The sequence below is a fragment of the Vicugna pacos genome, chromosome 3 (genome assembly GCF_048564905.1).
Source record: "Vicugna pacos chromosome 3, VicPac4, whole genome shotgun sequence".
NCBI lineage: Eukaryota > Metazoa > Chordata > Mammalia > Artiodactyla > Camelidae > Vicugna > Vicugna pacos.
In genome coordinates, this window is record NC_132989.1 from 14,053,113 (window position 1) to 14,071,646 (window position 18,534).

At 50.7% G+C, this 18,534-nt stretch overlaps 1 protein-coding gene across 4 annotated transcripts in view; it reads left to right on the top strand.

Annotated features, from left to right (window-relative positions):
* ANXA6 (annexin A6) overlaps positions 1–18,534 on the top strand; it is a 46,853-nt gene that overhangs the window by 22,585 nt on the left and 5,734 nt on the right. For 3 of the 4 annotated variants that reach the window (XM_072954437.1, XM_072954443.1, XM_072954449.1), the window contains 12 exons: positions 685–807; positions 1,948–2,006; positions 3,332–3,410; positions 5,080–5,161; positions 6,414–6,508; positions 7,133–7,246; positions 8,561–8,651; positions 9,416–9,495; positions 10,100–10,153; positions 14,563–14,580; positions 15,324–15,417; positions 16,582–16,677. In XM_072954437.1, coding sequence (XP_072810538.1) covers positions 685–807; positions 1,948–2,006; positions 3,332–3,410; positions 5,080–5,161; positions 6,414–6,508; positions 7,133–7,246; positions 8,561–8,651; positions 9,416–9,495; positions 10,100–10,153; positions 14,563–14,580; positions 15,324–15,417; positions 16,582–16,677 — 985 coding nt within the window. The remainder of the gene's footprint in view (positions 1–684; positions 808–1,947; positions 2,007–3,331; positions 3,411–5,079; positions 5,162–6,413; positions 6,509–7,132; positions 7,247–8,560; positions 8,652–9,415; positions 9,496–10,099; positions 10,154–14,562; positions 14,581–15,323; positions 15,418–16,581; positions 16,678–18,534) is intronic. The other variant, XM_072954458.1, reaches the window with a different exon arrangement.

Sequence of the window (18,534 nt, forward strand, 5' to 3'; positions counted from 1 at the left end):
AAAAAATTATTAGCGTTGTCTGCTAAGATTCGTGATGTTCATCCCTGGGACCCAGTGATTCCACTCTGGGTGTCGAGTGCTTCCCAGGGCTCGACACACACGACACCCAGGAACTCACGATGTTTCAGAGCACCCTGGGGTAAACGAATGCAGTTCTTTGCTGCCAGAGGTCGTAGGCCCGAAGTCCCTGCGTGGCCATCCCACAAGGTCGAGCGGACTGCATGTAACCCACTCCCTGTCTTCCAGTGCCAGTGTGCGCTGGACATCGTCCCTATAGAGATGTCTGTATGATGTGTTCAAAGGAACATTCCTAGCACCATTGTCCATATTATGAAAAAACTAGAAACAACCCAACATCCTTCAGGAGTAGCATAGAAAAATAAATGCATTGTGGTATATTTACAAAGTTCCAAAATGTGCAAATCTAAACGATATATTGCTTAGAGTTACAAAGTTAGGTAAAATTATAAAGGAAGTCAAGGATGGGAATGACTTGAGCGGGGAGGAAGGAGATGAGAGCGGGAGGGCCCCACAGGGAGCTTCAGAGGGTTTGGCAACGCTCTGCCTCTTTTGTTCTTAGCTTTAACATTTTATTACAAAAATTGTATTTGCAACTGAGCTGGGGACTGTCAGTATTCCAGCCTCCTCTCAACTCCCTGTCCCGCAAACCTGCTTGTCTTCCAGGGCCTGGGGACCCGGGACAACACTCTGATCCGCATCATGGTCTCCCGCAGTGAGCTGGACATGCTGGACATCCGGGAGATCTTCCGGACCAAGTATGAGAAGTCCCTGTACAGCATGATCAAGGTGAGGCGCTCACGGGGGTGCAGAGAGGGCTGGGGAACCTTCCAGGAGAGAAGGCGCTGGCCTGGAATGCTGGGAGTCTCTTGGGAATTCCAGGAGCCCCTGCCTGTGGCACCTTCAGGGAATTTAAGGCAACTTAACAGAGAAGCGAGGGTCCAGGGTCCTGGTAAGACAAGAGGTGCCTCTTGAGAAGAAGGCAGGGCTGGGTCATGACTAGCACGAAGCTGGATCCCAGACGAGGACTCCATCCCTAGGGCAGTGAGAGTTCAGTCTCCCGGAGGCAGCGGGAGGCATTGAAGACCACGGGTCCGCTTGGGACCCGTTGGCCCTGGGCTGGGCGATGACTCTGGGCGCTCCAGCCGATGCGGCTTGGTCAGAGACAGACGTAGAGCTGCGTTGTTGCTCCTTGTTTTGGGTGACTGGGATAACGCTTTCTGAGTTCCCGCTGTGCTCCCCAAAGTGTGTTTCTAAAGAGGAGTTTTATAGGCATTACAAGCAAAAATGTCCCATGGGAAAGTGCTTGGAAAGAACTAGAATAAGCAACGATAAGTCAGTTTCTTCAGCTCAGAACTTCTCACAGCCTCGACTAGGTCATGTCCATTACAAAGCTCCAAGAGGGACAGAGAATGCGGCACGTCTGTGAAATGCACATTTGCTTGCTTGGTTTTGGCATTTATCAGGTTTTTGGTCATAGAGCCCTGTTTTCATGGACTGTTTCCCTTCGGAGGACTGGGCTGGGGATTATCTGGTGGCAGGGGTGTGCTGGGGCCAGCTCGCACTGGCTTGGGAAAGCATCTCTTCTTAATTCCACATTCAGTGAGATGTTGGTAGCTTGGAATTGTCCATTGAAAGTTTTACACCATGGAGATTGGCAGGTGCTACAAATCCAGGCTGTTGGCTGGCTTGCTTTTCTTCTTTCTCTCTCTCTTTCTTCCTTTTATTCCCAAAGAGCCAGTTGTTAAATAGTTACCGGCACACCACTGTTTGGTCTCAGTCACCTCTAGACAAGGGGAGAGTCAGGGCTGCTGTGAATACGTGGTCAGCCTCCCCCCTATTTGGGGCTATTCAGAGCCTTCCCTCCTTGTCTGAGAATCTCGGCGCTGGGCGAGACGTGGTAACCTTTCTCTCTCTCTGTCTCCCCAGAATGACACCTCTGGCGAGTACAAGAAGGCTCTGCTGAAGCTGTGTGGGGGAGACGATGAGTAAGTGGCCGCTTGGCCCTGGGGGGTGGGGAGTGGCCTCAGGTGTAGCGGGGCCGGATTCTCCTGGTCTAATCCTGCTGAATGGGTGGATGGACTGGATGGGCTTGGGGGTTCCTCAGAGGCAGGAGCAGCGCAGGTGAAAGTGTGAGTGTGCGTGTATGTGAGCGGGAGTATGGTCTCCCTTATGTGGAGACGCCTGCTCTTGTGAATTTGGAAATCAGTCCGGGGGTGTGGACCAGGAATCAGAATATGAGGGTCTAAGCCCTGCTACTTACTGCATAGCTGCTTCTCACTTTTTCTCACCCGGTAAATGGATAAAATACAGATGGCTGCTCTGGCTACTCGTTTATTCAGCCTGCCTGTATGAAGTGCTCCCCGAGTGCAGGCGTTGTGGGGAAGTCATGATGAAGCCCGCAGTCTAGAAAGGCGCACAGACCAGGGCGTGCATACGGGGCAGCCCTGTAACCAGGGAAGGTACACGTGCCTCTGAAAGCACACGCAGGTGCGCTATGCCAGACTCGGGGGAGGCTCCCAAAGATAATGAGGCTGAGGCGAGGAGGAGGTGAAGGCGGGGCCTGGAGGGAGAGTGTTTGGGCTGCAAAGAAGGCCTAGAGATGAAAAGGCACAGCCTGGCTCATGCACGTGACTGAGGTCACACTTTTGTAGCGTGCAGGGAGAGACGAGGCCAAGAGGTACAGGGCCTGGGGCCCCTTCCTGGCATATGAACCTCGCCTAAGTGCAGCAGAGAGCCATTGGGGGATTAAACTGGGGTATGACTTGACCAGGTGTGTGTGCTAGGAAGGAAATTTCAGATACCCTGATTTCCCTTCTCTGAGGCTTGTAAGGATCCAGTGAAGTAGGAGATAGGAGAGCCTCCTGTTTGCCTTTGGTAGGTGCCTGGGGCTGGCTCAGCTCAGCAGAGAGTTCCTTAGGGACTAAAACACCCAGGTGCTTTGCAGGAAGACAAGGGGAGACAGCATGGCCATAAGCTGGTCTTGGGCATGTTTGAGAGGGGAGACTGGGATGGAAGTCGCTCAAATCGTAAGGAAGAAAGGGGAGGTGGAAGGATTGGAGAAATCCTCTCCTGCATGGGACCTGGGGTCAGGAAGACCGCTGGCCAGAGCCAGCATTGCAGAGGGTGGGCGTTCCTCGGAAATGGAGGGAGGGCTCTGGTGAATGGGGGAGGCTCAAGCTGGAGAGAAGATAAAGCCAGATGGATTTACGTCAAGTGTGTGTTGGTGTGTGTGCGTATGTGGGTGTGTGTTGGTGTGGCGTGGCCCACGATGACCTTCCCTCCTGTCCTCTCCGTAACCCCTCCATTCCAGTGCTGCTGGCCAGTTCTTCCCGGAGGCAGCGCAGGTGGCCTATCAGATGTGGGAGCTTAGTGCAGTGGCCCGAGTAGAGGTCAGACCCTCCCCACCTCCTGCTTGACCTCTTGACTACAAGCTTCCACTCTTCTGCTCGCACCTTGCTGCTGCTCTGGTTGGCACCCAGCTGCCCCCTGGTGGCCAACCTGAGACACTGAGTCTCTCGTCTTGAAGCTTCCTGTTCTCCGTGGAGTGATGGATGGGTGGGCGGGCACTCTGGTGTCGGCATCCGATTCTGCATTAACCTCTAACACGCTGGGAAGGGTTCTGGCCCACTAACTACTAACAGGCCTTGCTGAATGGAGACCTGGGTTGGTTCTTTGCAGGGGCCCATCCCATCCTGGGTTTGGAGGCATGGAAGCTGAGAACAGATGGGCACCTCTGGGTGCACTGGAGGATTCTGGGTCCCCCTGACCAGCCTCAGGCCCAGGGTCCACAAAGGGCAAGAATGAAAGTTTCACAGACGTACTCAGGGCAAATCAGTCCAGGGACGAATAGTACTTGGCCCCTACAAAAATGTCCGGTACCTCGGGCTGTGTCACTGACTCGCTGTGCCGCCTTTGGCCAGACTCCAGCTCTAAACTGAGGGAGTTAGACGTGCCAGCCTGGATGGCCTCCAGGATGCTCTAGGACAGCGCTTCCCAAATCACAAGGCAAGGGCTGTCATTGCAGACCGTCTTAAATCATATGAGAAATGAATTGAGTTTTTGGCGGGGGGACATCCATGGCATTAGGTAACACTGAACCTCACACAGAGAGAAAGCTACTCCTCGGGGGTTCCATCAACCTTGCTGCTTATGTCAAAGAAGGAGGCTTAGTTTGGTGCCACATCCCTGCCACAGTCGCTGGTTTTCCTGTTTCACAAAGAGCTGAGAGAGCTAGCTTCAAGTTTAGAGCTTCTGGCTAGCAGTGGTGTCTGTTAAATTTGATGATATTTTAAAATATGGGGTTTTTTTTTTTTGGTTTTATGACATTTATTTTCATGGATTATTGTCTGTTATGGTGCATGCCACCAACTTTCTATTCATGATAGTGAAAGAAAGTTGTTTTCATTCATTAATTCATTGAATAAATATTTTTTGAGTGCTTACTCCCGTGTCGGGCACTGCTGTGGGCACTTGGGAAATATCAAAGAACAGGACAAAACTCCTTGCCCTTTCGGAGTATTCAAATGCACTTCAAAATGAATGCATTCAAGTAAAATAGAAAAAAAGTAGAATTAGCTGAATCAAGTTAAAATATTAGAAAACAGCATAAAGTGCACACAATATGGAAAACTTTATGAAGATCATTCAGGAGTGACTGAAATTTGGGCAGCTCTGTTCTGGTATTTGAGAACATTTCAGTTGCCTTTTCAGGGAGAGTGTTTCTTTGAGAGGCAGGAGGGCCTTGGGGACAGGGCAGGGGTCTGAGGGGCTGGGAGCCAGTGGAGCCAGGTGAGAGCTGACTCCTGGGGCAGGAGCCCGGCCACTCTTCCCTTGACAATGCTTGCCTTGCTCCCAGGCCTGGGCCCGTGGCGCTCTCTCTCTCTCTCTCAGCTCTAGGCAGGGGTCTGTCTGCTGTGCCTTCACCCCCGCCTCTTTCCCCCCAAGCTGCTTGGTTTGGGGCTCATGGGGACAGCCCCCTCTCCCTCGCATGCTCCTCTCTTGGCCTGGCCCCCTGGGGGGCCCCCAGACACTTGCTGAGTCATCTTCTGCTTCTTGCAGCTGAAAGGAACCGTGCACCCAGCCAGGGACTTCAACCCCGATGCAGATGCCAAAGCATTGCGGAAGGCCATGAAGGGGCTTGGTAAGGGGCCCATGAAAGGGGCCGGGCTGGCCTGTGGGGCAGCAGCTCTGGCAGTGGGCCCGACAGGGGCAAGAGCTGAGGCCTCAGACTGGGGTCTGCAGGATGACGAGGACTTTTATTTGCCTTGAGTCTCCACCCTCCTGGAGCCTCCAACTCCCTGAGTGTAGGAGGAGGGGAGTGAGGGGGTTTGTAAGGAAGTTGGCACCAGCCCTTCCTGGAGACCAGTGTGCTCCCAGGCTCTCAAGAGCATTGTCCTGGTGTAGAGGAAAGACTGGCTGATAAGGCCTGGGGTTTTGCTTGGGCTTTGCTGCTGACTCACTGTGTGACTTTGGGCAAGTCCCTTAACTCACCTGGGTCTCAGTATCCCCATGCATAAAATAAGGAATGTGGACCCTGAATCTTAAGATCTCAAATTCTCGGGGGCGGTGGGAGCGCCCCCTGCTGGTCACCCACTTCCAGGCCTCTATTTGTCCCTGGTGAGAAGACCCACCTGTGGGTGGATGGCTGTCCTCAGGAAGGCCAGCAGGGACAGAGCATCTGGGGTTTGACTTCCATTGCTCTCCCCGCTTCCCGCTCCCCGCTCTGTCTAACAGCACCTCCCAGGGGGCCTTGGGTCAAGTCCTTTACCTTCCAGGCCTCATTTTCATTTGTCTCATGGGAATAATAATATCTACCAAGCACATCTGGGACTGTAAGGTGACAGGGCTAAAAATGCTCTTGACACATCGAGTCCTGTGCCAGGTCTGAAGCTGACAGCATTAGCCTGAGGGGCAGGGAGTGCCTTCCGGAGTCAACCTGCTGTGGTTAGAGGGGCTGTCCAGGAGTTGCAGAGAAAGGACATAGGGTTCCCAAGGGGACTTAGGTTGTCGGGTTGGAAGAATTCCTTAATAACCCCCCAGCTCTTCATGATACAGGTGTGGAAATCGAGTCCCAGAAAGAGGAGGGGGCTTGCCCAAGGGGACAGCCATTTTCAGAGCCAGGACTAGAACTCAGAGGCCCTGACACTCAACCCAGTTGTCTCTGCTCCCCCAGGGGTCTTTTTTCTCAACCTGTGACATGACAGAAGGAAGTACAGAAAGGAATCCAGGGGAAGTTAGTGGCTTGGGCCAGAAGCAAGGCTCCTGCAGGGGCTTGGGGACAAGGCTGCCTAGCCCGGTCTCTCCCCTGACAAAGGATGGATGGGGCCCATTCCTGGGGGAGATGGGGAAGCTGGGCCTAGGCCTTCCTCTGAGCTGTGGCTTTGGGGACTCAGGGACTGACGAGGACACCATCATCAACATCATCACGCACCGCAGCAACGCCCAGCGGCAGCAGATCCGGCAGGCCTTCAAGTCTCACTTCGGCCGGGTAAGGACCTCCGCCTGGACCGCCGGCCCTGCATCCATGCTCCTCCTCTGGGGGGCTCGGCCTGTCACAGCCAGTTCTGCGCCTGCGCCTTCATGGCAGTGGGACCTCCTGTGGCCCCGTGTTCCTGGAGTGTGTCCAGCGCTGGATTTGGGCTGCCTGTACACCCATCTCCTCCCCCCACGTTCCTTGTGATCAGCAGCAGCTGTGTGACTGGCTCCGCTTGGGGCTGAGATCCCGGATGAGTTGTTTTCACACAGCACTTTCGGCAGCTCACAGTTCCCCTGGCACAGAGAGGCTTCAAGGCCCCAAGGCTGAGTGTCAGTGATTATTGTGCCTTAGTGTTGTCTAGTTTTTCTGGCGAGTTTTCCCCAGGGTGGAAACGGCCCTGCCCCCTTTGCTTCCCTGTCTCCTGCCTCCAAGGAGAGCGGGTCTTCTTCCTGCTTGGGTTTTTCCCACCCGCTTTGGCTTCCTGAACAGTGAACCCAACACCAGCCAGGGCAGACCTAGGCGCCCACGATCCCTGCATCCACGGGGAACCCTGCCTCCTCTTTCCACTTCTCCCTGTCCCAGGTCATGTGTGGGCAAGTGCTGATGTTGGCATGACTTTGGCTCTGCCCTTTACAGGACTTGATGGCTGACCTGAAGTCTGAGATCTCCGGAGACCTGGCGAGGCTGATTCTGGGACTGATGATGCCACCAGCCCATTACGACGCCAAGCAGTTGAAGAAGGCCATGGAGGTAAGGTGTGGGCACCAAGGGCGTGGGGTCCAGACTGTGCAGGTGCTGGGGGGGAGCAGGCGTGCCTCCCAAGCCCAGGTGGGTTGGCTGTAACTCCTTGGTAGAGCCCCTCCCACATCTATCCTGGGTTGAGTTAGTTAGCTCAGTTACTTATCTCGTTAAGCCACCAGGCAAGACTTCTATTTTGTCCCCATTTTACTGAGCCTTGGGGCTTAAGTTTCTTGGTCAAAGTCACAGCATTGGAAAGTAGCAAAGCTAGAATTTGGACCAAGTCTGTCTGACGCCAGAGGCTGAGTTGACAACCACATGAATCCACTAGAACTTTTGGCTCCTAAAGGATTAAGAGGAGAACAGACGTTCCCTGGGCAAAGCAAATTGAGATTGTTGTCCTTTTAAAGTTCCTGCACAAAAAAGTAAATGACTTAAAAACATGGAATTAGGAGAAGGATCGGGTAGACCGTGTGTCTCAGGACACTGAGGATAAGGCTGTCCTCACCACATGCCAGCTTTTAATAAAGAGATCACTGAAGATCTCCTTCAGATCGGAGAACATAGGGACCGGACCGCTGAACACTGGGCAGTCACCTCCCAGGACAGAGAATGTGTCTTACTTTTTTTTTTATAGTCGTTAACCCAGCAGCTCGCAGAGACTGGCATGTAACGGGTGTTTAACAGATACATGAATCTATGAATCAGTCAACCGGCCTTGTTCGCCTCTCTTCCCTCCCGCAAAGTGGGGACCTTAGAGTAATGGGTTCCCCAAGCTGCCTCAGTCCACGTAGCATCCATTAAATCCAACAAATATCACTTGTTGTTTTCCTCAAAGCCCAGAACTTTGTTTCTTCCGACAAGTACGTTTTTCACCAGGAAAATACACTCAAAGCAAAGAAGGGGACAGAAACCACCCGTGACCCTTCACCCACCCAGAGACCCCAGCCACTGTTACCTTGTGATGTGTGTCCTCTGTCCTTTTTATGCATTTATATATATAAGTGTTTATACTCAGATACATATATGTATATGCATTTTCATAAATGCATATCCATATACAATATATTCTTTTAAAATTTTTTATTCCAAAGCATTTCTCATGGGAGGGTCTGGAAATCTTGACAAGCTGGCATGGTCAGCCTTGATTGTGCCAAGATCTGGTCTGGGGGCCACGTCTAGGGTAAAGAGAAAATCCAGGAAGGCTTGGCCTGAGTTTTCACCTGTGCAGTTTCTTGGAGCAGGGGTCTCCTTGGTCTGGGCCCCTCAGGCCTCTGCACGGGGATCGGGGCTGTGGATCACATCCTCTGTACCGTGATCTTCTAGGGAGCCGGCACAGACGAACAGGCTCTCATCGAAATCCTAGCCACTCGGACCAATGCAGAAATCCGGGCCATCAACGAGGCCTATAAGGAGGGTGAGTGTTGGGGACAGTGCAAGAAGAGCCGGGCCCCCGGCTCCTGACCTCACCCCACAGCCCTGCCCCTCTCCCTTCTCCCAGGCCACGAGGCTTTGATAAGCCCCTTGGGTGTGTATCTGGGGTAAGGGTGCCCCAGACAGAGTCCCAGCAGGGCAAAGGCCTGGGGTTTGGCTGGGAGTGAGGGAGAGAGCATCTGGGCTGCTGAAGAGGGAGGGCGGCTTCGTGGGCGCGCGGCCTGTGTGGTCACACAGGGCCCACGCTGGCCAAGCCCCATGCCTGGTTGCATTCTGTGCTATAGCCATCTTGAAATTCTAAGTAATTTTTTTAACAAGGGATCCCGTATTATTCTGGAACACCTTAGTGTCAGTCAGAAACATTTAAGCTCTTTCCTTTGTAAGCCGCTTTAAAATGATAGAATCTCTGAGCAGGGCAGTGACGTGATCAGAGCCGTGCTCTTGGGTCTAGTAACTACCCTGCAGGAGGGAAGGTAGGAGAGGGAGTGAAGACAGGGAGGTTGTTGTATGGGAAGGGGAGATGCAGTGAGACTCAGCAGGGACAGGAGCTCAGGGAGGTGATGGACCGGTGGGCACCTCACCATCAAAACCAACAGCAAGATGGCTAGGTGCCCCCAAGAACCAACTACAAACTCCTTCGTTCCCGCCACCCCAGCCAACACTGGTCTGGCTTAAGTCTGAGCTTCTAGGACCCCCTTTCCCCACATCCTTGACCAGCAGCTGCCCACACCCCTTTCTCTGTCTCAGACTATCACAAGTCCCTGGAGGATGCGCTGAGCTCAGACACATCAGGCCACTTTAAGAGGATCCTCATCTCTCTGGCTACGGTGGGTGAATCACGGCCCTGGGCCTGCCTGGCCCTCTGGGGCCCTGGGAGTGGGAGAAGGGTTGCTGCAGGGAAGGACAGGGAGTTTGGAGTCTACTTCTGAGAAGAGAGGATATCTTGCCCTCCTGCCTCCTCAGAATCTCACCACTGAGAGAGTTATTGCCTCGTGCAACGCCTTTTCCCTTGTTCACTTTTCAAAGCTGGCTTAGTGTCACCTTCTCCAGGCAGCCCTCCGTGATAGCCCTCAGCCTGACCTTTTTTGGTCCTCAGCTAACAGGACAAAGCCACGTGGGTGGCTTTTCCCTGTGTCATCATCCGGGAGCTTCTGTCACCATCTTGAATTCCTGCAACCCAGATGCTGGGCGCTAATGCACAGTTATTGCAAGCTCACTGTGTCTGAGTCGGGCCTTGGGCTAAATGCCTTCCTGGAGGTCGTGTTAATGCTCGTGACTGCCTACCCTATGGAGGCAGGATCCTTGTCCCCCTGTTACAGATGAGGGAGAGGGTTCAGAGAGGTGAGTGTCTGAGCAAGTTTTCCTATGGTTACTGAGGGACAGAGAGGTTGAGTGTTTCGGGGCTGACCTTTCTTCCTTGTCCTGCTACAGGGGAACCGTGAGGAGGGAGGAGAAGACCGGGAACGGGCCCGGGAAGATGCGCAGGTGAGACCCCGGCCCCCCGCCCCCTCCCCAGGGACTCCAGCTGACATCTGTCCTTGTGGGGCCCTGGCCGTCTCTGAGTGGGGAAGGTGTCTGGCAGGAGCGTAGCTGGTTTGACTGGCGGACACTTAGACTCTGGGCCCCTTGCACCTCTCTACCCTTAGAAGTGAGATGATGACGTTTTCCAGAGCTTTCAGAAAGATACTTAGGAGGGTGGCGCTGATCCTTCTGACGTTTCCTGTGCAAAGAGCGGACCTTGAGCCCTAGACCCTCAGAGCTAGCAGGGACTTACGGATTGTCCAGGCCATGTTACATTTGGAAAATGGAGGCCCAGAGAGGGTGAATGACTTCTGGACGTCACACAGCAAATCAGTGGGCCAGGTGGAATTGACCCAGAGGGAGCAGGTCGGGGAGCTTGCTGGGAAGGGAGTGAATGTTACAGCACCATTAGAGCTAAAGGATGCTTTGCTGTAACCTGACTCCTACAAAACTGCTAGAGTGTCTGAGCACTGAGTATGATGCTGGGGCTACTTCATACTTTGATATGCCCCCTTTTTCTTACTTCAGGAAAATGAAGCTCCTTACCTATCCAAGGGTAAGGTTCCCACATGGTCATGGTGTGATTTGAACCCAGGCCATACTTAATACCATTTAATATCCTCCAGGACCCAGTAGGCTAATTTCTCTGTGGCTTCCAAACAAGGTAGCTGCTGGTGTCTGGTTGTCCTGCCCCTGGTTTGACATATGGTTGTCGGAAACTGCAGGATTCCATTCAGATAAGGTGCTGCAGATGCGTTATAGTTATGTTTATGGAGTCTGGCCTGGGAACACAGCCCCCTGGAGTGGCTTGCTGAGGTCGCATTTCATTCACTCATTCGACAGATATTTTTTAAGTGCTACTATGAGCGGCCCCATTGTGCTGTTGAGGGTCTTTGAACCTGGCTTCTTCCTTAGAGCTCACCCCAAATCCGTCCTGCACCCTGAAATTCACCCTCCAGGGAATTCTGCCTGGTGCCTGGTCTACCTATAAGGCGATGCTTCTAGTTGCTGCCAGCAGGGGGCAATGGTGGGCCTCGCTAGTGGCTGCTTTTCTGGAGAGAAGGGCAGAGAGAACCTGGGTGGAGTCAACCAAGGGAGCAAAGCCGCGCCCTGCCCAACTCGGCTGCTTCTCCAGATTCACAGATACTAAGACCCTGATTTTAGTGTGGACTCATTTTCTTATTAGAAATATTTTATTTCTCAATAATACATATTTTGTAGAAACTTTAGAAAATAGACAAGCACCCCCCCACAAAAAACCCTTAACCTACTAGTTGTAATTATTGGTACTATCTTAGAGTATATCATTCTAGTTGTCTTATTTACATATATAAAAATGGATTTCTGATTTGTGACAGGTAAAAATGAGTATTCAGTGGATACGGTTACATATCATTTTAAAAAATCAACAGCATCATTTAATGGCTAAATACTATTTCATTTAGAAATCTACCAAACTTTTATTTAACCAGCCCTCTCCCTAGTAGCAAAGTCTTATCACATTCATGATTATTTTTTTTTTTTTGCCTTAGAATAAATTTCTAGAGGTGAATTGAGAATGCTGGAGGAGAATGTTTACAAAAATTGAAGACATTCAATGTGCAGAACTGAGTTCCCCCCTAAAAGAATACTGCACATTAGTGCTTGGCCGTGCGTGTTTGCTGGTCTTACACCTCCTCCTTCCCATACTCTCATTCCGGCATCTAAACACCCTCAAGCTCTTAGAAGTCTGGGTCTGTTGTGAACAGGTGACATATATATGTTCAGTGTTCACCTGTTGTCCCACAGTACTTATAAATAGCTTCCCTTTCACTCTCAGTGTCCCAGTGTGAGTAATAAATAACATAGGTGATCTCATTATTATAGACCCAGAGTGAAATGAAGAATTGTGACCATTTATAGATATTTCAATTGCCAGATTATTTATTAACATAACGGCTTTACTGAAATATAATTCATATCCATACTGTTGACCTACTTAAAGTATACAGTTCAGTGGTTGTTAGTGTCTTCACAGTCTTGTGCAACCATCACCACGATAATTTTAGAACATTTCACCACCCCAAGAAGAAACCCGTACATATTGTAGTTCCCTCTTGTTTCGTCCCAACCCCCCCCCCAGCCTTAGGCAACCACAAGTCTACTTTTTGCCTCTACAGATTTGCCTATTCTGGACATTTCATATAAATGGAACCTTATAATATGTAGCCTTTTGTGACTGGTTTCTTTCACTTAATGTAATGTTTTCAAAGTTCGTCCATATCATAGCATATATCAGTACTTCATTCCTTTCCATTGCTAAATCATATTTCATTGTATGGATCTATCACTTTAAAAAAAAATCCATTCATCAACTAACAGACATTTGGGTTGTTTCTGCGTTTTGGCTATTATGAATAATGCTGCTATAAACATTTGTGTACAAGTTTTTATATACACATATGTTTTCATTTCTCTTGGGTATATATCTGGGAGTAGAATTGCTGGGTCAGATGATAACGCTATGTTTAACTTTTGGAGAAACTGCCCTGATTAATTTTGGCACGAAGTAGCAAAGCTAGTAAAGGAAAGCTTTGAGTTGAACATCTGGAAAATTATTGTAGTAACCCACTCACTTTTCATATTACAAATACTATGGTCTTAAAGATGCTTTGAAAATAACAAATATATCTGGGGGTTCTCTGATCCAAATAAGTGAAAAATCTTTTTTTTTGTTTAATTTTTAAAAACATCTTCTTTTTAAATAATAATACTAGACTTTTTAGCATAACAAGAAAAATGGTGGTAAAATACACATCATAAAATTTACCATCTTAACCTTTTTGTAGCGTACAGGTCATTGGCATTAAGTACATTTATGCTGTTGTGCAACTGTCTCCACCATCCATCCACTAAAGTCGTTATCTTGCAAACTGAAAGTCTATGCCCATTAAACAGTAACTACCCCTTCCCGTCCCCCCAGCCCCAGCCCCCAGCAGCCACCATTCTGCTTTCTGCCTCTAGGAAGCTGACTGCTCTGGGTATCACCCATAGGTGCAATCGTGTAGTATTTGTCCTTTTCTAACTGGCCTATTTCACTTAGCATAATATCCTCAAGGTTCAACCAGGTTGTTTTTAATATGGAAAAGTATAAATAAGAAACAGAAGCATCCCATAATCCTAGTAGCCCTGATAATGCCTACTGGGCTTCAAAACAAAAAATAAAAATAATGTAACTTAAAATTTCAGAAAAAATAAAATGCAAAAGCTCTTCCCCCGAGTCCTTCTCCTTAAAGGTGCCCACTGCCACCAGTATGTTGCCTGTCCCTCTCGCACAACTTCCCAGTAAGTGTATAAGAGCAAGTGTGCAGTTACCTTTTTTTTCTAGAAGGAGCACTGTTGTATACAACATGCTGTGCTTGACTTTTCTGCTTAATTTAAATGGAAACTCTCTCCTTATGAGCCCTGTAACCCAGTCTAATTCTTTTTACTAGTTGTGTGGATTTCCATTACAAGATGAACCATAACCTGTTTAGCAAGTGTTTTCTCTATTACAAAGAATGACACAGTGAACGCCCTGTAGTATATCTTGGAAGACTTTCGCCAGTTTATTTGTAAGGGAAATTCTTAGCAACATAGTTTGATCAAGTGGCAAGTGCATTTTGAATTTTAATAGACACTAATTTATATAAGGAAAAAGAGATTTCTAAAGCATTCACTTATTGAGAAGTTTATAAAAAGGATGGTTTCGATCTGCCCAATAGAACAAAGCGTTCGGCAGAATTTCAGGGAAAGAGGCAAAGGCGGGACTCAGTCGGTGTGCGCAGGGCTGGCTATGTTTTATCCCTGGGCCCTCCAAGTCACAGCTATTTGCCTAACAAAATAGTGTTCTAACCTCAGAGTTCTGTGCTCGGCATAATGTGGTGATGAAAATCCACCCTTGTGAGATGTCTTGAACAGCTGGCACTTCCCCCCCTGATTGGCTGCATGTCCCATCCCCTCCAGGCCTCAGCTTTCCTGTCTCCCGTCTGTAACACAAGGGGGTCCGTGACAGGTCTCCTGAGGACCCTGCAGCTCTGAACATGGTAAAGGGTGCAGGGAACTCGGCACGTCTCACATCCAACTTCTAGGCGGCCCTGAGGGGTCTCCCTAGGTTGCTGGATGTGAGCGCTCTCTCCTGGGTCCTCTTCTTACCCCTCCCGTAGACACTTTCACCATTAAAACCCAGACCTGTTCCCATTTTGAGCTCCAGCCCTGTCCCTGTCCCCCATGGTGGGACCTCTGTACCCTGAGCCAGGCTCCGTTGCCTGTACCCCAGGGCCCCCAGAGACCCCGTCTCCAGGCCTCCTCTGACTCGTGCCTTCCCCTCTCTCCTCTCTCCTCCCTGCTCTCAGGTGGCTGCTGAGATACTGGTGAGTGCCCTGTTCTGCACGGATGCTCACTGCCTGAGTGAAGTCTGAGTCTGGCTGTGCCTCTGGGCGGGGCTGAGCCGGCAGAGTCAGGCAGTGATTTGGGGGCGTCCCCCCCAGGTTCTCTCTCTCCCTTTCAGGGCTTCCAGAGAACCCTGCTGGGTAAAAAATGGGCCAGGCGAGTGTTTCCCAAACTTCACCACTCACCCTCTATATGACTTGTGCAAAATACGCAGTTTAACCCCAAATGAGTTATTTTAAAGGACATTTAGTATCTATGTGACTAGGACTGGTAGCTGGCCAGAAGACCATTGCGGAAACATACATATGTGGTGTGTAAATATATGTTAATTATGTTTGCCTGCTCACCACGCTGGGGGAAACGCTGGCCAGGCCATTTTTCCTTGCACATGTGCACAGACACACTTCCCCAGAGGGGCTTTCAGAGGGGTTTAAAGACCGAAGGAGAACTCCCGTGCCCAGTGCCTGTTTGCCCTTCCCCTGGGCCCAGTCCGTGAGGCCAGGGTGGGAGTCCCCTGTGCTCAGCTCCTGGGGGTGAGTCCACAGGGTCCCTGGGAACTGGAGGGGGTGGGGGGCTGAGGCAGGGGCCAAGGTCAGCCTCCTTGTATAGCTGGGTTAGCCCAGCTTCTAACTGCCCTCGGCCCAGGCAGACGTGAAAGTAAATAATGACTACGGCTTTCTTGTGTCTTCCCTCCTAAATCCTTGTCCCCACCCTTGGTCTGCAGGAAATAGCAGACACTTCCAGTGGCGACAAGTCTTCCCTGGAGACACGGTTCATGATGATCCTGTGCACGCGTAGCTATCAGCACCTCCGGAGAGGTGAGGCCTGACTCCCCCTCCTTTCCCAAGGCAGCAGGAAGATCCCCAAGTCTTAACAAGAGTGGCTAATTGCCCACTCGCCCACTCCTTACCCCAGCAAGGGAGTATTGTGGCCCCTGGGGATGTAGGACCCCCGGTGCCTGGTCCTGGCTCTACTGCTAACACGTCATTCGGCCTCGGGCCAACTCCCTCACCTCCTTAGGAAGCACGTGGGGTGCCTGGGAGAAGGGATCAGGCGGCTTTTGCCTCTAAAGCCAACTGCAGTGGGTTGGTAGTGGCTGCCTAGAATGCTGTGTTGAGAAGGATTCGAAGATTCTGTGTCATGAATCTTTGGCGATGTCTGCCAGGAGCAAGGCAGTGAGGAGTGAATATGGCACAAGAACCACATACATGTCTTTGAGCCACAGGCTGCCACATGCACAGGGCACACCTGCATGCAATGGCCCTGACACTAAGTGATGGTGAAGTGGCCTTACCACTCAGACAGTGACATTTTAATAAGCATGTGCCTGGCATGCTAAGGTGCTTTAGCACAGTAAGTAAAAGAACCGTCTTGGGAGCTGGGCTGCCTTGATTCGATTCTCCCACTTATCAGTCGTGTGACCCTGGGCAAGTTACTAACTATCTGTGCCTTCATTCCCTTACCTGCAATGTTGGGACGTTAAGTCTACCTTACATGACTGTGTGAGGATACAAAAAATAAATACACAAAAAGCACTTAGCACAGTGCCTGGCCCCTGGTAACTTCCTCAGTTTATCGTTGTGATTACTTAACGTTAATCTCTATCCCACCTTGACTCGGGAGGAAGGGGAGGCCCAGAAAGGGGAGGGGTTCACCCAAGGTCATTGGCTGAGCCTGGGGCAGAGCTGTGACTAGGACGCATGCTCCTACTACCCCAGCCCGGGTCCCTGGAACTTGTCTGAAGCTCTGGGGCAGTGTATGACTTGATACAGGGAAGGCTTGAGGTCAGAATGTTCCTGTGACAATAGTCCTTCCTGCCCAAATAAGCATTTAAGCCTGGGCTGTGGCCATACCTGTTGCCCCTTTCCACTTTTCCAGGGCACAGCCTCTGCGTAAAGCTGGGGGTGGGGGAGGGGAGATCTACCCACCCCACCTCAGAGTTGGAGCTCACCCCCCACCTCTGGGGCTTCTCTTGGGGGCAGTCTTCCAGGAGTTCGTCAAGATGACCAACTATGACGTGGAGCACACCATCAAGAAAGAGATGTCTGGGGATGTCAGAGACGCTTTTGTGGCCATTGGTAACTGGCGGGGACCACGGGAAAGGGCTGGGGGGCACAGGGAACACGGCCAGATTCCCTGGATGAGTGTGGTCTTTCTAGCATCCTAAGCTACTCTAGTACTGGAAAGTAAACACTGCCACTTCTCAGGGTCTGCCCATGTGTGATTGGCGGGGTCGCAGGAAGACTTGTTCCAGGCTCGGGGCAGGATGAGGAAATAGCTCTCTAGGGCAGTGGCTAGAGGGGGGTGGCAGGGTTGGGTAGGGTGCGGTGTCCTGCAGGACTAGGGTGTGTACACACACACACACACACCCTTCCCTCCTCCCAGCACTTAGATCCCTCTGGTTACTCTCTTATTGCATAATTTGGGTTCTTGACTTTGAAAAAGTCTTTCTTCTTTTGGATCTCAATTTCTCCATGTATACAAACGGATGAGTAGATATGAGCAGAGGTTGAACTGGTTTTGATTAGCATTAGTGATCAGCAGTATCTTATTTTTTTACTATAAAATACATTGCATTGTTGCATATTTTAAAAAAATCTTATCTGGAGATGTCAGTGGAAGGTTTTCACGTAACTGCTGTCAATTATAAGATGCGTCTTGATTTCAGGGACTTCAAATGCAGGGAAAGGTGTTTTAGAACAGACGAATCAGTTGTTAATTGTTGTGATATTGCTGTTTAGCACTCAATGCATCTTTACCACCTGGGGCAATACCCAGGAGGCAGAGTAGCATAGTGAATCTAGGTAGGATCCCTGCTCTCCCACTTACTAGCTGTACAGCTATGTCCTTGGGCGGGGCACAGAAAGCTATGCCTCAGTTTCCTTCTCTGTAAAATGGACATAATAATAGTATCCAGATTTAAATGAGTTAGTTACACATAAAACAGTTAGAACACTGCCTCCTGGCGCATGGAGTGCACTGATAAATGTTGCCTTTTATTATTTCCTGCCAGGCCCTGTGTGAAGTCAGTTGCACGTGGCTTTGGTTGAATCCGTACCAGCTGATTTTATCAGCTTATTTTACACAGTGGGAGGCTGAGGTTCGAAGAGGTTACGTGTCTGTAGTGGGACAAGACTCACATCAGAGGCTGCCTGAGCCCAATTCTCATGCTTGTACTAATCCCCAGAATAACTGGTCTGTGGAGACACATTCAGATCTTGCCCTCGTATTCCTCCCTCTGTCCTCTCCCCTCCCACCTGGAACATGTACATGTGTGCTTGTACGCATGCGTACACACACGCACTCACACACACACGCCCCACTCCACCTCACTCCATCCTGTGGCAGGCCCCGGGGTCCTCTGAGGCAGTTGGGCGGCCTTCAGGTTCTGGGGAAGGTTTTCAGGGTTGGTTGCAATGGATGGAAGTTTCTGCCCAGTCTGTTCCTTACCTAGACTGACCGAGCTCCAGGCGTGGAGTCAGGGCAGGCTCCTTGGAGGAGGTGACACAACTGGAGGTGTGGATTTGGGGAGGTAAAGTAGTGGAGGGCAGAAGGAAACTTCTCCTTCCTGGGAGGACAAAGGCACAAAAGAATTCATAGAATGTTAGGGAAATAGGGGAACAGAGGCAGTGAGAGAACAGAGGGAAACAGGAGCTTTGATTTCCAGGCCAAAGAGCTTGGAGTTGGTTTGGGAGCTACAGCAGGAGCAGGGAAGGTTGGTGTATGGTGTGATCTTTCCCACGGGTTCCCGAGTTTGCCACAGGTGGGGGTACATGCCTGTCACCTGTGTGGCTGTGCCCTTGGGATCCACAACTCCAGCCTCACCCGCTGCCCTCCTCATAGAGACACTTTACATCCAGAGTCATTCTGGCTTCCGGGTCCTGGCGTCTAATTCCTCCTCCTGAAGCTGTCTGAGACACCCCTACTTGAGCTCT